Below are 20,449 nucleotides of genomic sequence, written 5' to 3' on the forward strand. Positions count from 1 at the left end.
TAGCTAATCTTTTCCGTCTGTTCCTAGCTAAGCTTCCATGAGGTGTGATCTTGCCAAAGAGTATGATGAATCTAGTCTTGTCAACTGCATCTCTGACAATTCTCTTTTTTTTCACTAAGCCTCAAATTTATGTACACTTCCAGCATCTTTTCACATCCATTAGAAATGTAGTCTTTATTCATTCTCATGACCTCTTAAAGCCATCCCATCTTTAATCAGTAGATCTCTGTGTTAGCAGACCCAGTGCTTTTAGTCTTGGACAGATCATGGTTTCAAGTCTTTTCATCCATAGACCGAAACACCACCTCTCCAGTGTGTGTTGTGCATGTGTGTGTGGTGTTGAAAGCTGCTCAGCAGCAGGTAGCTGATACTTTAGGGTCTATATGGGGCATCCCTACAGACCAGAGCTACATATCATTTTGTCTGTGGTAGAGGAAATGATGATACTTTATTATACTGTGACTGTCCCTCCATTATGCTGCCCCCCACTCTTGTTACTGTCCTGTACCACTTCTCTGAATATTCATTTCTCATTTTGCAGAGGCACAATATAGTTGCAGTGGGAAGTACAACAAAAATTACAGTGATGAGTGAGGAAAATGGAGGAGAAATAAGGAAAGATGAAGTAAAGGCAGTTATGATTACAGCAGGTAAGCCACCTGGGTTGGATGGGTGTCGTGTAGAATGTCTGAAAATGGAGGTACAGTGATGGTGGACTGGCTGGTGAGGTTATTTAAAGAGGGTCTGTATAGTTCCACTCCACAAGGTAAAGGGGGACAAGTGTAAGTATAGTAGTTTCAAAGGAATTGGTATTTTGAATGTAGTTGGGAAGGCTTGTGGGGAGGGTTTTGATTGAGATGATTTGGAGAGGAACAGAGGGAGTAATAGGTGAGGTTTAGGACAGGTAGGGGTTGAATGGGTCAGATTTTTGTGGCAAGACATATGTGAGGAAGCTTTAGGAAAAGGTAAGGCTGTCTTGGGCTTTTATGGATTTGGAAAAAGCTTATGACAGGTTAGACAGGAAGGCACTGTGAGAGGTATTGCAGATATATGTGATAGGAGGAAAGCTGTTAAGAGCAGTCAAGATTTTTTATAAGAGTAGTAGAGCTTGTGTTAGAATCAGAAATGGAGAGAGTGGTTTGAGGTAAAGGTGAGACTTCACTGGGATGTGTTATGTTGCCTTGGCCGTTCAATTTATACATGGATGGTCGTGGATTGGAGATAGATAAAGGAAATAGAGAAAAGTGGGAGATAAGCCAGTTCTTGTTTGCTGACGACACTGTGCTTGTGGCAGGATCAGAGGAGGAATTGGGGAAGTTAGTGATGGAGTTTGGGAAGGTGTGCAAAAGAAGGAAGTTGAAGATAAATGTGGGTAAAAGTAAGGTGAGATGTACAAGGGGAGAAAGTGGCAGCAGACTGAAGTTAGTATTAGGGTAGACTGGAGGAAGTGGATTGTTTTAGATAATTGGGTGCAAATGTGGCGGGAAAGGGAGGTAGAATGTAGATTGACAGAAGCAAGTACCTTGGGGGATTAAAAAGTGTAATGAGAAATAGACATTTGGGAATGAATGCTAAGAGGAGATTGTATGAAGGAATGATTGTGCCGACAGTGCTGTATGGGGCAGAAACATGGAATATAAGAGATGAGTTTCATTGTGTTTGAGATGAGGTGCCCAAGAAGTATAACATGGGTTACTTGGCTAGAGTGAGAAACAAGATGATGAGAACAGGGGTGGAAAGGGAGTTGGGAGATAGGTTTGATGAAAGAGTATTGGGATGGTTTGGACACATGGAAAGAATGAAAGAAAAGAGATTACTAAAACAGGTGTGGAAGGAGTGAACATGAGAGGGTGACCAAGGATGAGATGGATGGATGGGGTTAAAAGGAGCATTGGGAAAGACAGGAATGTCTGTTGAGGAAGGACAGGAGAAGACAGAAGATAGGGATGAATGGAGAATGGTTCTGTATTGATGATGGTGTGATGCATGAAAGGGAGTGGGTAAAGGGTAAGGTAGTATGTGGGAAAAAGTAATTTGCTGCAGCCCGAAGGGATTTCTCCTTATCTTCTCTTTTTCTGCATGAGGGGACGGGGTACACTGATTCAATGAAACGGCCTTGCTGTGGATGTGCTGTGTCTTGCGACACTGCTCCTGACCCAGGGCAGTGGGCTAGATGCAAGGATGATCCATCATCCAGGAGGAGGGAGCTGGGTGAATAAGAGTGGAGTATGTGAGGACGGCATGCGTGGGAGTGGATTTTGAGCCCTTGTTTTTTTTGCTACCTCCCTTGTTAGGGGGAAAAATCCTTTAGTATATGTATGTACATATACCTAAGTATTTTTTCCTCCTTATTAGGGAGGTAGCCAAAAAACAAAGGCATAAAATCCACTCCCTCCTATTCCATTCCCACATACTCCACTCCCATTCAACCACCTCCCTCCCTCTTATCTTGGCTCCTCCTGGATGACAGGTCATCCCTGCATCTTGCCCATTGTCCTGGGTCAGTAGTGTCACAAGACACAGCACATCCATAGCAAGGCAACTTCATTTAATTGGTGAACCTCCTTTGTCCCCTCATTCAAAAAAAGAGAAGATGGAGAGAAATCCCTTCGGGCTGCATCAAATTATTTTTCACACATACTGCCTCACCCCCATCCACTCCCTTTCATGCATCACAGCATCATCCATACACAACAATTCTCCATTCACCCCTATCTTCTGTCCTTCCTCAACAGACATTCCACTCTTTCCCAATGCCCCCTTAACCCCCTTCCATCCAATCTCTGGTCACCTATCATGTTCACCCTTTCCACCTCTACCTTCCACACCTCTTTTAGTAATCTTTCTTCACTCGTTCTTTCCATGTGTCCAAACCATCCCAATACTCTTTCATCAACCCTGTCTCCCAACTCTGTTTCCACCACCATTCTCCTCCTCACATTGTTACTCACACTATCTAGCCTAGTAACCCCGATCATCTCAAACACGTTCAATCAACGCATCTCTTATGTTCCATATCTCTGCCCCATACAGTATTGTCACCACAATCACACCATACAATCTCCTCATATCATCCATTCCCAAATGTCTATTTCTCATTACACTTTTTAATCCCCCAAGGCATTTAGTTGCTTCTCTCAATCTACATCTACCTCCACTCTTCCCTTTCCCACCATATTCGCATCAAAGTATCTAAAACTATCCACTTCCTCCAGTCTCTTTCCCTTAATACTCACTTCTTTTCCAGTCTGCTGCCACTTTCACCCCTTGTACATCTCATCACCTTACTTTTACCCACCTTTTGCACACCTTCCCAAACTTCCTCAATCCCTTTTCTGATCCTGCCATAAATGCAGTGTCATCAGCAAACAACTGGTTTATCTCCCACTTTTCTCAATTTACTTAAAATATCTCCAATTCCTGACCCATTACCCTTGCACCACCCCATCCATTTATAAATTCTAACAGCCATGGTGACAGGACACATCCCTGGTGAAGTCCCACCTTTACTTCAAACCACTCACTCACTCTCTCCATTTCTAATCCTAACATAGGCTTTACTCCTCTTGTAAAATCTCTCGACTGATCTTAACAGTTTTCCTCCTATCCCATATCTGTAATACCTCCCACAGTGCCTTCCTGTCTACCCTGTCATAAGCCTTTTACAAACCCATAAAAGCCCCAAAAAACCCTTGCCTTTTCCTAAAACTCTCACATATCTGTCTTACCACAAAAATCTGATCAATACAACCCCTACCTGTCCTAAACCCACACTGTTACTTACATTTTACTTTCTACTAATCCTCTCAATCAAAACCCTCCCATAAGTCTTCCCAACTATGCTCAAGAAACTGAAATTACTACACCCTTGTAAAGGGGAAATACAGGCAGTTGTTTAAACACATTAGAAAACCTCACCAGCCAATCCATTACTGTACCTCTCCTTTTTAGACATTCTACATGACTCCCAGGTGGCGGTGGCTTACCTGCTATCCTAACAATTGCCTTCACCTCATCTCTGAATGCTTCCTTATCCTACCACTCATATCTTTCCTCCTTGTTTTGCATACCTTGCAACTCCCTCCTGTCCTTTTCCTCCACTCAACTTAACTTACCTTCCACCAAAAAATGATCTGATATTCCCCACTTTCTCCCCTTAGAATATGTATATCCATAACTCTTCCTACTATTCTCCTGGTTACCACTATAGTCCATTAATGCCCTATTTACCACTCTTCCACAACCCTCTCCTATGTGTGTTTATTTTTTACTTTCTTCCTAAACATTGTATTTGCTTTCTAGACATCACCAACTCTCCACTACAATTTTTTCCTGGAACTCCAGTTCCCAACCACTCCATCTATTGGTTCATTTTCTACTCTAGCATTAAGGTCTCCCAATACCATTACATTGACCTTTCTCCTTAAACTGTCTATGCACTCATTTAAATATATCCTTTCCTGTGCACTTACAAAAACCCACATTTCCTTCCCCAGTTTCACTATCATCCACACTAACTTTGAAGAAACCTCCTTCCACTCCACATGATTACCTATCTGTTCAGTAGTATAGCCACCCCTTTTCTCCCTTGTCCTTTCTTCACTTCTGAGACCCTCCCAAACTCAAACTCACCCCTCCCTTTCAACTTAGTTTCACTCAATGCCAACACATACTGCCTCTCTCTTCCCTTCTACTCTCATCTGTACCACATCCATGCACATTAAAAGACCCAGACCCTCTTATGCCTTTGCTTATTTTAGGAATGTCCCCTTTGGGGCTACAGAGAGAAGGATGCCTAGTCCTATCCCCATCCTGTTTTTGTCGCCTTTTACAACTGAAGTGGGAACACTTGGTGACAGTATTCTTTCTACCCCACCATAGGGTTTGACAAAATAAGAAAATGAATATTCAGAGAAGTGGTACAGGACAGTAACAAGAGTGGGGGGTGGGACAGCAAAACAGAGGGACAGTAGCAGTATAATAAAGTATCATAATTTCTCATGAACAGGGATTTCCTCTAACACAGACAAAACGATGTGTGGCTCTGGTCCATAGGGGTGCCCCATACAGTCCCTAGTATCAGCTGCATGCTACTGAGCAGCTTTAATTTCACAATAACATGCAGCCAATACCCCAGACAGGGTATATATGTGAACATATGTACACACATAGGGTGTGTATATATATATATATATACAAACACACATATACATATATGGCTAACCCCCATCTGAGGTATATTGTCTGCATGTTATTGCGAGGTAAAAATCTGCTCAGTAGCATACAGTCAATACTTAAGGGTCTATATGGGGTGTCCCTATGGACCAGAGCCACACATAATTTTGTCTATTAGATAAAATCTCTACTCATAGAGAAATGATGCTACTATACTGCAACTGTCTCTCCATTATGCTGTCCCCCCACTCTTAATACTGTCTTATACCACTTCTCTGAATATACTTTTCCATTTTCACCAAACCCTGTGGTACATACATATACCAAGGGAGGTAGCCAAAAAGGAAAAGGCATAAAATCATTCCCACCCATTCCATTCCTAAATACACTCCACACCCCCTCCACCCTCCCTCTTAGCACCTCCTGGATGACGGGTCATCCCTGCACCTTGTCCACTGCCCTGGGTCAGAAGCAGTGCCGCAAGACACAGCACATCCACAGCAAGGCCGCTTCATTAAATCGGCGACCCCCCTTTCTGTCCCCCCATGCATAAAAGGAGAAGACGGGGAGAAATCCCTTTGGGCTGCGTCAAATTTTCCTCACACATACTACCTCATCCCCCATCCCCCTGCCCATTCCACCTCATGCATCACAACATCATCCATATACAACCATTCTCCATTCACCCGTCTTCTGTCCTCTCCCGTCCTTCCTCAACAGACATTCCCCTCTTCCCCAAAGCCCCCTTCACCCCATCCATCCACCTCATCCTAGGACGTCCCCTCATGTTCACTCCCTCCACATCTGCCTTCCATACCTCTTTTACTAGTCTTTCTTCACTCATTCTTTCCATGTGTCCAAACCACCCTAATACTCCTGTGGTAGGGGGTGAAGAATACTGCCACCAAGTGTTCCCACTTCAGTGGTAAAGGTGACTAAAATGGGATAGAGGCTAGGACTAAGCATCCTACTCTCTGTAATCCCAAAGGGGGGAGTTTTCCAACCAGAACCCTAAGGTTTGGGTCTTTTAATGTGCATGGGTGTGGTACAGATGAGAGTAAAAGGGAGATAGGCAGTATGTTTGAGATGAAAGATTGTGTTGGCACTGAGTGAAACTAAGTTGAAAGGGAGGGATGAGTTTGGGAGGGTGCCAGGAGTGAAGAGAGGACAAGGGAGAGAAGGGGTGGCTATACTAGTAAGTGAAGAGATAGGTTAATATGTGGGTCTTTGTAAGTGCATATGGGCCTGGTAGAGAGAAGAGTGTACAGGAAATGGAGTGCACAGCGGGTTTAGGGAGAAATCTCAATGTAGTGGTATTGGGAGATCTCAATGCTAGAATAGATGAATCAATAGGTTTGATTGGAAAGTGTGGAGTGCCCAGAAAAATTGTAGTGGAGAGATGGTGTGTCTAGAGACCTGATGATAGCTAATACAGTGTTTAGTAAGAAAGTAGAGCATAAGTACACATGGGAGAGGGTGGTGGATGCAAGGGTGGTAGACTGGGCTTTAATGTACTATGTAGTGGTAACCAGGCGAAGAGTAGGAATAGTTTTGGATGAACATGCTAGGAGAGAGAGTGAGGGAAGGGAATATCACATCATTTCTTGGTGAAATGTAAGCTGAGAGTGAATGATACATGGAGCAAGAGGAAAATAACAGAAGATAGGGAGGTGCTTATAGTAAACTGCTTAAATGAGAAGTACAAGAAGAAGCTTAGAGGAGTGGGAGGAAGTGAACAAGTGTAGAGCTAGGAATGGAGGAAGAATGGGGATGTTTCAAGGAGGGAGTCACAAGGTGTTCAAAGATTGTGGAACAAGGAGGATGGGAGAAGGAAGGGTGAGTGGTCAGATGATGAAGCAAATAAGGTTGTTGAAAACATGCATTCACAGATGAGTTGTAAAATAGGATGAGAGAGACATACGAGAGGTACAAAGAAAGAAGTAAAACAGGATAAAGGAAGTCAGATGTAAAATGGGAAAGAATATGACAAAATTTTGAAAGTAATAAAAATTTTTTTTGGAAGGAAATCATGTAGAGAAGAAAAAGTAAAGTGCAGATGGAGAGATGATAATAGAAGAGGTGGTGGTAAGAGGAAGATGGGAAGAGCATTTTAGGGAGTTGCTAAATGTGAAGGATGATAGGCAAAGATGGTTGCAGTGGGAGGGAATATGACAGCGATGAATGAGGAAAATGGGGAGAAATAAGAAAAGATGGGATGAAAGCAGTTAATAAAATGCAGGCAAGGCATCTGGGTTAGATGGGTGTCATGCAGTGTCTAAAAAAAAAAGGGGGAGATACAATGACGGTGGACTGGCTGGTGAAGTTGTCTAAAAGACAATATGATGTATGGCTCTGGTCCATACAATTACATGCTACCAATACCCCAGATGGGAGCCAAGAAAAGGGGATGAAATGGGTGGGAGTGGATTTATTCCTTTAACTTTGACTACCTCCCTTGTATGGGGGAAAAAGCACTTGGCATATGTATGTAGTAGAGACTGTGTTACAATTAGAAATGGAAAGAGCAAGTGGTTTGAGGTAAAGGTGGGACTTTGCCAGGAGAGAGAGGGTGTGGGATGGGGGAGGAGTTAGAGAGTGGTTATATGTGAATGATATTTTGATGCAGCCCAAAGGAATTTTGTCCTGTCTTCTTATTTTCTGCATGACGGGGTGGGGGGGTCACCAATTAAATGAAGTGGCCATCCTGTGGATATGCTGTGTCTTGCATTGCTTATGACCCAGGGCAATAGGCGAGATGCAGAGATGAACCATCATCCAGGAGGAGCCCAGAAAAGAGGGAGGGAGGGAGGCAAGTGGCGATGAAATGGGTGGGAATGGAATGATGCCTTTTGACTTTAGCTGCTTCCCTTGTAAGGGGGGGAAAGCCATTGTACATTATATATGATACTTGTGCACTCAATACACCAAATGAGATAAATTTCTATTCATACCACAGGACCTCTTACAAGGTGGGTGACAAAATATAGACCCACACTACAAACAAAAAACACTGAATCGTCCAATGTTGGTACCTTTGGGATACAGAATTAATCTGTACCCAACCACACTGTTAATCTATATGACAAGAGCTCTTTCCTCCTTACAAGTGAGGTAGCCAAGTCAATGGCATGTATCTACTCCCACCTACCATCTTTTCCCCCCTCTCATCCCTGTATCCTGCCCATTGCCCTGGATCAAAAGCAATGTAGCAAGACAGTACATCCACAGCAAGGCCCTTCACTCATGCACAATAAAATACAGGGAGAAATCCCTTCAGGCTTTGTCAAAATATCATTCACACATAAGCACCTCATACCCCCCCATCCCCTGCCCCTCCCTTTTTGCATAACAGTATTATCTATACACAGCCCCTCTCCACTAATCCCTATCTCCTGCCTTCTCTTTGTTCAACACCCCCTTCATCCCATCCATCCATCTCATCCTCAGTCATCCCCTCAAGTTTATTTCCATGTGTCCAAACAATCCCAATAATATTTCATCAGCAGCCCTATCTGCCATCTCCTTTTCCACTCCTGCTCTTCTCCTTACCTCCTTGTTTCTCACTCTCTTCAACCTAATTCCTACCATACTTCAAGACATTTCATCTCATATTTAAACTTTTCCTCTATGCCTCTCTTAAATTCCAAGTCTTTGCCCCATACAATGCCATTGGCACAATCACCCCTTCATACAATCTCTGATGCCTATTTCTCATAACATTTTCATCCCCCCCAAGGCATTTACTTGCTTCTCTCATTCTGGAATTTACCTCTACCTCCACTCCTCCCTTTCCTACCACATACCAAACACCTAAAGCTACCCACTTCCTCCAGTCTCTCTCCTTAGACTTAATTCCAACTCACTGCCATCCTTTACCCTTGTACATCTCATCACCTTACATTTACCCAAGTTTTCTTCAACACCTTTCCCCCAATACCATATATCTGTAAAACCTCCCACATTACCTTCCTGTCTATCCCTGTCATAAGCCTTTTCCAAATCCATAAAGGCCCCAAAAACATCCTCACCTCTTCCTAGAGCTTTCTCAAATATCTACCAGAAAAATCTGAGCCAGGCAACCACTACCTTTCCTAAACCCACACTGTTCCTCACCAATTACTCCTGTTCCTCTCAACACTGCTAATAATACATATACCAAAAGGTCTTCTCCCCTTTATAAAGTGGGTGGCAGAGTCAAATAATAATCTCTCTGGAGAGGAAAAAAAAAAAAAAAAAAAAAAAAAAAAAGTGGTATACATTGATATGGGAATATCTCAACATAGCTGTCCTGCAGTAGGAGAAGGCAGAAGTTGCCAATTGTTAGCCCCTCCTTAGGTGAAAATGTAGAACAGTAAAAATTATACAAATACTGTGCACAGAAATTGAGTCTCAGTCTCTCAATACTTCATCACCAGATGCGAGGTTGCTGACAGGGTCTGAAGACAATCAACAATAAAATGACTGTCTTGTATGACCATTTTGGTACCTGTCATTGGTACATGTCTGAAGAACTCATCACAGTTGCTATTCAGCTTTATGTGTACCTTCTCAGTGTGCTTAAATCCAAAACAATCTTAAATTTCAAGTTTTATAACCCACCTTCTCATAATAATGTGGTTTGCCCATGTCATCCTTCAGTTTCCCCAATGCCTTCTCTGAGCTTTCCTTCTTTTCCTGAATTCTTTTCTGACAAACCTGCAGATCCACCAAGCCCTGTCCAATCGAATAAGGACCATTATATAAAATATAAAGCAGTGTAAGATAATAATTTCTGATTATTTTACAACTAATATCCATTCAAAATAAACATTTACTAACCTGGAGTTTGATCCACGCTACACAGTCAGAAGACACAGGTACTGGTACTGAACCTTTTGGTTTTTCATTTCCAACCTTGATTGATGTTGACAGAGTGAGAGTAGCTATATCCTGGGAGAGCTTTTCTAAAACATCACAAGTGTCTTTTATTTCAGACTGAAGAGTCACTGCAATATAATAATCATAAAGGTAATAATATTAGTAATAATTATATATATACATACACATACCAAAGGCTTTTTCCCCCGTTTACACAGGGGGTAGCCAAAAAAAAAAAAGGCATAGAAACCACTCCCACCCATTCCATTCCCTACATATTCCACTCCCCTCCACCCTCCCTCTTATCTTGGCACCTCCTGGATGACGGGTCATTCCTGCATCCTGTCCACTGCCCTGGGTCAGAAGCAGTGTCGCAAGACACAGCACATCCACAGCAAGGCCGCTTCATAAATTCAGCAACCCCCACTCTCCGTCCCCTCATGCAGAAAAGGAGAAGATGGGGAGAAATCCCTTCGGGCTCATACATACTTCCTCACCCCCCATCCCCACCCACTCCCTCTCATGCATCACAGCATCATCCATACACAACCCTTCTCCATTGACCCCTATCTTCTGTCCTTCCTCAACAGACATTCCTCTCTTTTGTAATGCCCCTTTCACCCCATCCATCCATCTCATCCTAGGATGCCCCCTCATATTCACTCCTTCTACACCTCTTTTACTAATCTTTCTTCACTCATTCTTTCCATGTGTCCAAACCATCCTAATACTCTTTCATCAACCCTATCTCCCAAGTCCCTTTCCATCCCTGTTCTCCTCCTCATTTCTCACTCTATCTAGCCTAGTAACCCCTATCATACTTCTCAGACATTTCATCTCAAACACACTCACACTCCTCTTCTTCTCTTATGTTCCATGTTTCTGCCCCATACAGTGCTGTTGGCACAATCACTCCTTCATATAATCTCCTCTTAGCATCCATTCCCTGATGTCTATTTCTCATTACACTTTTTAATCCACCAAGGCATTTACTTCTCTCAATCTATATTCTACCTCCACCCCCACTCCTCCCTTTCCTGCCACATTCGCACCCAAGCATCTAAAACTATCCACTTCCTCCAGTCTCTCACCCTTAATGCTCACTTCCATCCTGCTGTCACTATCTCTCCTTGTACATCTCATCACCTTACCTTTGCCCACATTTATCTTCAGCTTCCTTCTTTCACACACCTTCTCAAACTCTCACTAACTTCCTCAATCCCACCTCTGATCCTGCTACAAGCGCAGTGTTGTCAGCAAACAACAACTGGTTTATTTCCCACTTTTCCCCATTTTCTTTAACCATCTCCAACCCCTGACCCACCATCCTTGCATTCACCTCTCGCACCACCCCATCCATGTATAGCTTGAACAGTCAGGGCGACATAACACATCCCTGACAAAGTCCCACCTTTACCTCAAACCATTCACTCTCTTCCATTTCTAATCCTAACACAAGCTCTACTACTCTCGTAAAAACTCTTGACTGCTCTTAACGGCTTTCCTCCTATCCCATATATCTGCAGTACCTTCCACAATGCCTTCCTGTCTACCCTGTCATAAGCCTTTTTGAGATTCACAAAAGCCCAAAAAACATCCTTACCTTTTCCTATAGCTTTCTCACTTATCTGTCTTATCACAAAAATCTGATCTACACAACCTCTACCTGTCCTAAACCCACACTGTTCCTCACCAATTACTCCCTCTGTTCCTCTCCTAATCCTCTCAATCAAGATCCTACCATAAGCCTTCCCAACTACACTCAACAAGCTGATCACTCTGAAACTAATACACTCACACTTGTCTCCTTTTCCCTGGTAAAGCAGAACTATACAGGAATTCCTCCAGTCCTCCACCCTCTCTTAAACAAACATTAAATAACCTCACCAGCCAGTCAACCATAACTGTACCTCCTTTCTTCAGACATTCTGCATAGCATCCATCCAACCCAGGTGCTTTACCTGCTCTCATCTCTTAACAGCTGCTTTCACTTCATCTTTCCCTATTTCTCCTCCATTTTCCTCACTCATCACTCTCATTTTCTTAGTGCTTCCCACTGCAACTACCTTTCCCTCCCTATCCTCCTTCACATTTAGCAACTCCCTAAAATACTCTGCCCACCTTCCTCTCACTGCCTTCTCCTCCATTATCATCTCTCCATTTACACCTTTTACCTTTTCTTCTCTACTTGATTTGCCTCCTCTTCCTCTTTTAATTTCTTTCCAAAACATCTTTTTATTACTTTCAAAATTTTCTGTCATACTCTTACCCCATTTCACATCTGCTCTCCTCTTTGCTTCCTTCATCTTATGCTGAACTTCCCTTCTCTTTACTTTGTACCTCTCATATAATTCCCTCATCCTAATTTGTAGCCAATCCATGAATGCCTGTTTCTTCTCTTCTACATCCTTCTTTGCTTCCTCATCCCACCACTCACTACCCTTCCTTCTTTTTCCTCCTGCCCTCCTTGTTCCACACAACATCTTTGCACACCTAATGACTCCCTCCTTGAACCATCCCCATTCCTCCTCCACTCCTAGTTCTACTCTAACCTTCACTCCCTCCCACTTCTTATATTTATTCTCCTTTTCTTTCCCATGTAAGCAGTTCACTCTAAGTACCTCCCTACCTTCTGCCCTTTTCCTCTTTCTCCACCTATTCTCCACTTTCACTTTACCTTCCACCAGAAAATGATCTGATATTCCCCCACTCTCTCCCCTTAGAACATGTACATCCTTAACTCTTCCTACCATACTCCTGGTCACCACTATATAGTTCGTTAATGCTCTATCTGCCACCCTTCCATCCACCACCCTCTCCCATGTGTACTTATGCTTGACTTCCTAAACACTGTATTTGCTATCATCAACTCTCAAGACACATCACCACCAATCCTCCACTATGATTTTTACCTGGAACTCCATACTTCCCAATCACTCTGTCTATATATATATATATATATACCAATGGCTTTTTCCCCCTTACAAGAGAGGTAGCCAAAGTCAAAGGCATAAATACACTCCCACCCATTCCATCCCCACTCCCTCTTTTCTTGGCTCCTGCTCGATGATGGGTCATCCTTGTATCTCATCCACTACCCTGGGTCAGAAGCAATGCAGCAAGACACAGCACATCCACAGTAAGGCCACTACATTTAATTGGCAACCCCCTCTCTGACCCTTCATGCAGAAAAAGAGAAGACAGGGAGAAGTCCCTTTGGGCTGCATCAAAATGTTATTCACAGCCACCCAACCCACTCCCTTCCGTGCATTACAGCATCATCCATACACAACCATTCTCAACTCGCCCCATCTTCTCTCATCCCTTCCTCAACACATTCCCCTATTTCCCAATGCCTCTTTTACCCCATTCTTCTCATCCTTGGTTCCCCCCTCATGTTCACTCTCTCTCTGCCTTCCACACCTCTTTTACTAATCTTTCTTCACATTCTTTCTCCCTTAATACTCCCTTCCAGTATCCTGCCATCCTCTCCCCTTATACATCTCATCACCTTTTACCCACATTTATCTTAATCTTCCTTCTTTCACACGCCTTCCCAAACTCTGTCACTAACTTCCTTAATCCCTCCTCTGATCCTGCCACAAGCGCAGTGTCATTAGCAAACAACAACTGGCTTATCTCCAATTTTTCTCCATTTTCTTTAACCATCTCCAATCCCCTGCCCATTACCCTTGCATTTACCTCTTGCACCACCCCATCCATGTACAAATTGAACAGCCATGGTGACATGACACATCCCTGGCAAAGTCCCACCTTTACCTCAAATCACTTGCTCTCTCCATTTCTAATTTCAACACAGGCTTTACTATTCACACACAGATATATATCTTTTGCTTAGTCTTTCTTCACTCATTCTTTCCATATCCCTAATCAATCCCAGTATTCTTTGATCAACACTATCTGCCATTGGTTCTCATGCATGTCATAAAGAGTGACTAAATGGGAAGGAGTAAAGGGACTAGGAATCCTCTACTGTTTTTAGATCAGATCCTTTCAAGGTAATAAAATAAATATATATATATATATATATATATATATATTATACTAATGACCTCATCTGCTGAAGAGGATCACAGTGATCGAAATGTACAGATCTTTTTACTTTCGCCTATTCTTCTCTGAAAGTGGGTCATTAGTATAATTTTACCCATGTGCTACAACATTACTTTGTTGTGATATATATATATATATATATATATATATGCAAATAAGTTCAAATATCACAGATGTAGGGATCTAACTTAATTTGTCAAAGAAATAACTGAATCATGAGAGGACAAACTTGTCTATATACTCACATTCTATTTTAGTCTTGTTTGGAATGTTGAACATGGCCTTGGCTGACCTTACTTCCCCAATGACCTTGTTTGAAAACTTGACTTCTTCTTCTATATTTTCATTAATAAAAATGTTATAGTCCTCTGGTTCTGGGTAACGGGTAACACAAATAGAGGGGGGCTCATCTGAGGTTCTTTTGGGGAGACGCTGGAAAAGTTCTTCAGAAAGGAAGGGCATGAAAGGAGAAATGAGGCACAACCCAGTGTAGAGGCATGTATACAAAACATTTCTACTTAGTTCTTTGGCTTCTTCGGACCCTGAATACATTACAGGTTTGAGGCACTCCTGGAAAAAAAAAAACATTAATTAATCTAACCATTTTCATACAACTATGGTGGTAATCCTTGATAAACCAAACTAATTGGGGGGGAAAGTCATACTGTTCACTTGAAAGATCAATTTATAAGATGGATTATATTTTCACCTTCCTGCTCATAAGGGGTGTAACATTCAGTCACAGATGTTCAATGTTTACTATGTATCATATCACCCAGCAACCACTCCCTACACTAGGAATTAGCATATCAGAGGCTTGTGTGGTCAGCTCAATGAATGCTACATGAGCTGAATCAGAGTTTGGTATACCAAAGGGTTGTTCAGATGGAACAGGAAATTCAGTTTTTCAAGGGTTTACTGTAACGTGAAGTAACTACTAAACTCCTAACCCCTTCAACATGGCATAGAAGTTTGACCTATCAAATACCAGTCAATTTTATAGGGGCAACAGCTGGTTACTTTCTGTGTAGATCACAGTTTAATGAGAATTTTCTGTTCATGATCTATTTACCTAATTGTTGTTACTGTTGTTCCCTAGACTGTCTGGCCAAAAAATCCCGCCTCCCTGAAGAAAGCCAAGACAGGAACAGGGTTTTCCCTATAAATTCCTTATGGAGTGTACATTGTGTTGTTGGCATGTTGGCGAGTGCATGTATGCCATGTGATCCAAGGTGTTTTGGGAGGATGTTACTTATGTTGTCAGGGCCACAGGCATACAAGTGCTTGAAGTTGTGGATTATATGCTTTTATCTGGCATGCATGTGTGTGTGATCCATGCTTAAGGGGTTAGAGAAGACAATAAGATAAAGGACTCTACAGACCAGGTAGACATCACAGATTTGATACCACCACAGGTTGTACAGGGCTGTTGTGGCTTGTGGGAAATTGAAGTCTTGGAAAGCTGTATTGCATTCTTGAACTGCTCTGGCAAGCATACTCAGCATCCAACAATCCATGGTACTCAGCTGATTTACCTGCAACATAATATATGCAACAGTATGTACAATTGTAACCTTCAAAACTAATAAGTTCATATACATCTGTGATTACCAAGGTGGGTGGTGGAAAAATATGGGGGGGGGGGGTGGATTGAGGTAAAAGGGGACAGTAGGGGGCCAATATATATATGTGAATATATGTATATATATATATATATATATATATATATATTTTAAGTGCTTTTGTGTATTACATCTTCAGTGCATACAAAAACACTCTGCTCCAGTCGTTTCTTTTCATAGTGGTTACCTTGCATCTGTAGAACACATGTCTCTTATGTTTTTATTGCATATATATATATAAAATCTGAATGACAAAATATGTTATAAACATTATGGTACAGGAATAAGTATGTAATTTATAAAGAATAAAAGAATTATAAATGAATACATATTTTTGTTACAGAGTAAAGTATAAAAGGTGTGTATTCACACGAGTGTATGGGGGTGGGGCACTATGAATATACCCAGAAGCCAAGGGGGCACCAGCCTGGAAGTTATATACATTCATCCCACAGATGAAAAATGAAAACTCACTTCAGTTGTTACTCAGAAAAGGTATTTTATGAAACATACACAAACAGTACAATCAGTGAACAAATCATCTAAAAGAACCTGTTATATTAATACTAGCAATAAGCCCTGAAATACATGACTTCACCATCTCAGCTGCTAGGTTCACACATTTTTTCATGAATGGTCCTACACTAGGAAAACATGCCTTTAAAAATAAAGTGGTGGTTATTTCTGGGTAACAGAGGATGGTGTACTTATGAATCTAACAGTTTGAAATATTTTTGAGAATTGGGCCTTTTCACATAAAATATATTTTCTACCAATTGCTAGAAAATATGAAGTAAAAGTTCTTGATTTTCTGTGGTTATTATCACAAACCACTAGGCAGACAACTGCATTCAACAAATACAGACCTAGTTTTTATGAGCTGGCTGAATCCCTGGTAACTGTCAGTTTAATGACACTCCATGCTGGATATTCAAAGTAAGCTACCCCCATAAACAAACTGGTCTACTGTTTATTAAAATTTCTTGGAAAATTAAAGTAGGGGTCTCTGGATACCAGTAACCTGGTGTGGCAATGTCTACATCATGGGAACCCCCCCCCCCCCCTCCCAACACACAACATGAAAGGACTGGGGGCCAAATCACCAAAGTATGCCCTTGCTGCCCCAGCAGGTGGCACAGATCCCTGGGAGCAGTTTCAATTAGCCAAACAAGTACCACAACCCTTACCTAAAAATACACATTCACATTTTTCTACACCAATGAATGATTCTCCTATGATCATCCCTCTTCTCCATCACAAACTACATGTCCAACTCCAACATACTCCAAAACTATCACCATGAGCCATCAGACAAAGGGCTCAGTTCAATGCAACTTACACAAAAACTGGGCTCAACTCACTTGCACAACATTTGCTGACATAAAACACCACAAACACCTAGATTTGTTCTTCATGCCCACTCATTGTCTCACTCCCACCTTCCCACCCCCAGTTGCATCCTATTCCAAACCCCCACCCTTGCCCTTCCTTTTACCTCCACCCTCTCCCCCATCCACTCCTCATATCCCTGATCCTAATCCTCCCCCACCTGTACCCTAACCCTGTACTACAACCTACAACACATACAAAACTCATGTACCGTTGCATCATCTGACGTAAGAAATACTTCCCTACAGACTTGGACTTCATACCCTTCATAGACAGCCAAATGAATCCACAACTTCAAGCACTCATCCACTTGTGGTCCAGACAACATAGGTAACATACACCTAAAACACCTCAGACCACACAAAATACAAGCACTCACTGACATTCCAAATTACAGCTTTTCACACACCACACCCAACATCTGGAAGCATAGGAAAATCATCACCATCCCCAAATCAAACAAAGACCCAACAGTTCCAGCACCACACTGTCCACTCATATTTCTCTGCACCCCCTCCAAAGTCATAGAACACCTCATACTACAACTACTACAATTCATCACACTGCATGTCCCCCTTGCCAAATCATAACATAGTTTCAAACACTTCTGACCGACTTGACACAAGGGTGGTGGATAGAATGGGAATGGGTGGGAGCGGGTGAGTGCCTTTGACTTGGCTACCGCCTTTATAAGGGTGAACAAGACCTTGGTATATGGATGGAATGTATATATATATTCATATGTATGTGTATATATATATATCTTGTCTTCTCCCTTCCTTCCTCAAAAGACATCCCCCTCTTTTTCAATGGCCTTTTACCTCCATCCATCCATCTCATTCTTTGTCGCCCCCTCATGTTTACTCCATCCACCTCTGCCTTTCACACTTTTTACTTTCTTCACTCATTCTTTCTGTGTCCAAACCATCCCAATACTCTTTCATCAACCCTATCTCCCAACTCCTTTGCCACCCCTGCTCTCCTCCTCACCTCCTTGTTTCTCACTCGATCCAGCCTAGTAATCCCAATCATACTTCCAAGACACTTCACCTAGTATTTAAAATCTTCCTCTCTTATGTTCCATGTTTCTGCCCCATACAGAGCTGTCAGCACAATCACCCCTTCATACAATCTTCTCTTAGCATCCATACCCAAATGTCTATTTCTCATTTTAGTTTTTATTCTCCCCAAGCATATACTTGCTTCTCTCAATCTACATTCTACCTCCAACCCCACTCCTCTCTTTCCCGTCACATGTGCCCCAAAATACCTAAAGCTATCCACTTCCTCCAGACTCTCTCCCTAAATATTCACTTCCAATTTGATGCCATCCTCTTCCCTTGTACATCTCATTACCTAACTTTTACCCACATTTACCTTGAACTTAATATATACATATACCAAGGACTTTTTTCCCCTTACAAGGGAGGTAACCAAAGTTAAAAGGCATAAATCCATTTCATCCCCCACATACTCCACTCCCATTCACCACCCCTTCCTCCCTCCCTCTTTTCTTGGCTCCTCCTGGAGCCACATCTTAAATTCTCTCATACATAAAAAATGTGTGTAAAATTATAAAGAGATATACTAAAGGCCTTTCCCCCTTATAAGGAATGTAGCCATCTCAAAGCATAAACTCAATTCATATATATATAAGAACCTGTTCAATTCCTCTCCCATCTCAGCATTTTGTAGATAAAGGATTCATGGTTCCCACCACATTGGTTAGGACAAAAAAATTATGCAGGAAGACAACACTTCCCAAGCAGAACTCACTGGTAGAGCTGGTTTATCCCCATTGCTTCATTATATAGCAACCCTCCTTTTCATCCACTAAATATTTTACAGAGCTGATAATAATTTCCCTTCAGATTGAGTCATCTTTTCACCCACTCAAGTCTTCCTCCATTCACTCTTTATGTTTTGCACTCTCACCACTCCTCAAAAGACATTACTTGTGCATCCAAGGCCCACTTATGTCAAATGCATAAATGTTATGGAAGAGCAATGCCTCTTACCTTCTTGTTTGCCATAGTCCCTGAGCTGCTGGGGTGATAATTCAATTGGGGAAAGTTTTTGCATTCCTCAACTGTAAAGCTGGACATGTGGCAGTACCAACGCAGGGCATGTGGATACCTGGCTAAGGCTGCATCTTGCTCACGTACTATTTTCAGTATTTCTAAATCTTTCTGTGTGGGGCAGTAGCCCCCTATGTAGCTATTAAGTTCTAGGTGAGCATCAAGTAGGGACAGATCAGAGAACACAAAGTTGGTGCTTGAAACTGTATCTTTAGAATGTGGCGATGAAGATTTCCCGACCCTAACCTAACAGGGGGAGAGAGAGAGAGAGAGGAATATCTAAGGAAACCCTTGTTACTCTGGTATATACCTATAATAAGTATTACTTAAGAGTATATAAATAGACTCTCCAATCAAGTTGTGTATCATCAAAATATTAGCAAGCTGTTTCACTACCTAAAATGTCTTCATTATGAAATAATGCTGATATTAAATCCTAATGCTGGAAGGAAGAATAAGCATGAAATACACGTATTAACAGTAGTATACAAGGAAGAAGTAACACTTGTGGGTCCTATCTCGTACCCTCCAATCAATCATACACCTAGGTCTCTTAATCCAACACTTGCCAACCACCATTTGTGCACAAGTTTGAGTCCAGGACATACTCCCTCTTCAGGAATTGGCTCAGGGTATAAAACACCACCAATTCCAAAGGTGGGTTTATGTCCTCCTGGGCCCAAAGGTCCTCATAAGTGCCAGTTGGCAAGTGTTGGATTGAGAGACTTAGGTGTATTTAGCCACACAGTCAAGTATGGTCAAAATTATCTATATCCTTACTTTACTTTTACCACATTTAGATTTTAATTCACGTTTTGTTCTAGCTTAGACTATATCAACTAAACTATTCTTAGTATTTATGCATCTATATGGAAAATTGTACTTCTTCACATACTCTTCACTTGTATGGATAGAAATAACACATTGGTGTATACCACATATCCCTAATCTTCATAACAATAAAGTTACAGTATATCAGTGTATGATTGATGAAAGTCAAAATATAAATCATATAGGCAACATAAATATATGCCCATGCAGCCAACTTTAAGTGTGTATCTTGATATAATCATTCCTATACCATTAACCATATCTGCACATCTTTAATTTTGTTCCTCACACAATGATATGGTTTAAAGTCACAAACTCCCACTATCAGGAGGCTAGGACAGTACCCCTTACAGGGGACTTTGTAGCATGAGATTTAAAGAACCATACCCTTGGTTCAATTTCACCAGTGGCAGGGTTCGAACC

General features: G+C 41.8%; 1 protein-coding gene across 2 annotated transcripts in view; it reads right to left on the reverse strand.

Annotated features, from left to right (window-relative positions):
• ValRS (Valyl-tRNA synthetase) overlaps positions 1-20,449 on the reverse strand; it is a 51,024-nt gene that overhangs the window by 394 nt on the left and 30,181 nt on the right. Inside the window, exons 14-18 of one of the 2 annotated variants that reach the window (XM_076205039.1) lie at positions 19,136-19,441; positions 15,489-15,641; positions 14,352-14,676; positions 9,994-10,160; positions 9,775-9,888 (exon numbers count right to left, since the gene is read on the reverse strand). In XM_076205039.1, the coding sequence (XP_076061154.1) occupies positions 9,775-9,888; positions 9,994-10,160; positions 14,352-14,676; positions 15,489-15,641; positions 19,136-19,441 (1,065 nt within the window). The remainder of the gene's footprint in view (positions 1-9,774; positions 9,889-9,993; positions 10,161-14,351; positions 14,677-15,488; positions 15,642-19,135; positions 19,442-20,449) is intronic. The other variant, XM_076205040.1, reaches the window with a different exon arrangement.

The sequence above is a fragment of the Oratosquilla oratoria genome, chromosome 21 (assembly GCF_046742065.1).
Source record: "Oratosquilla oratoria isolate Oo_2021 chromosome 21, ASM4674206v1, whole genome shotgun sequence".
NCBI lineage: Eukaryota > Metazoa > Arthropoda > Malacostraca > Stomatopoda > Squillidae > Oratosquilla > Oratosquilla oratoria.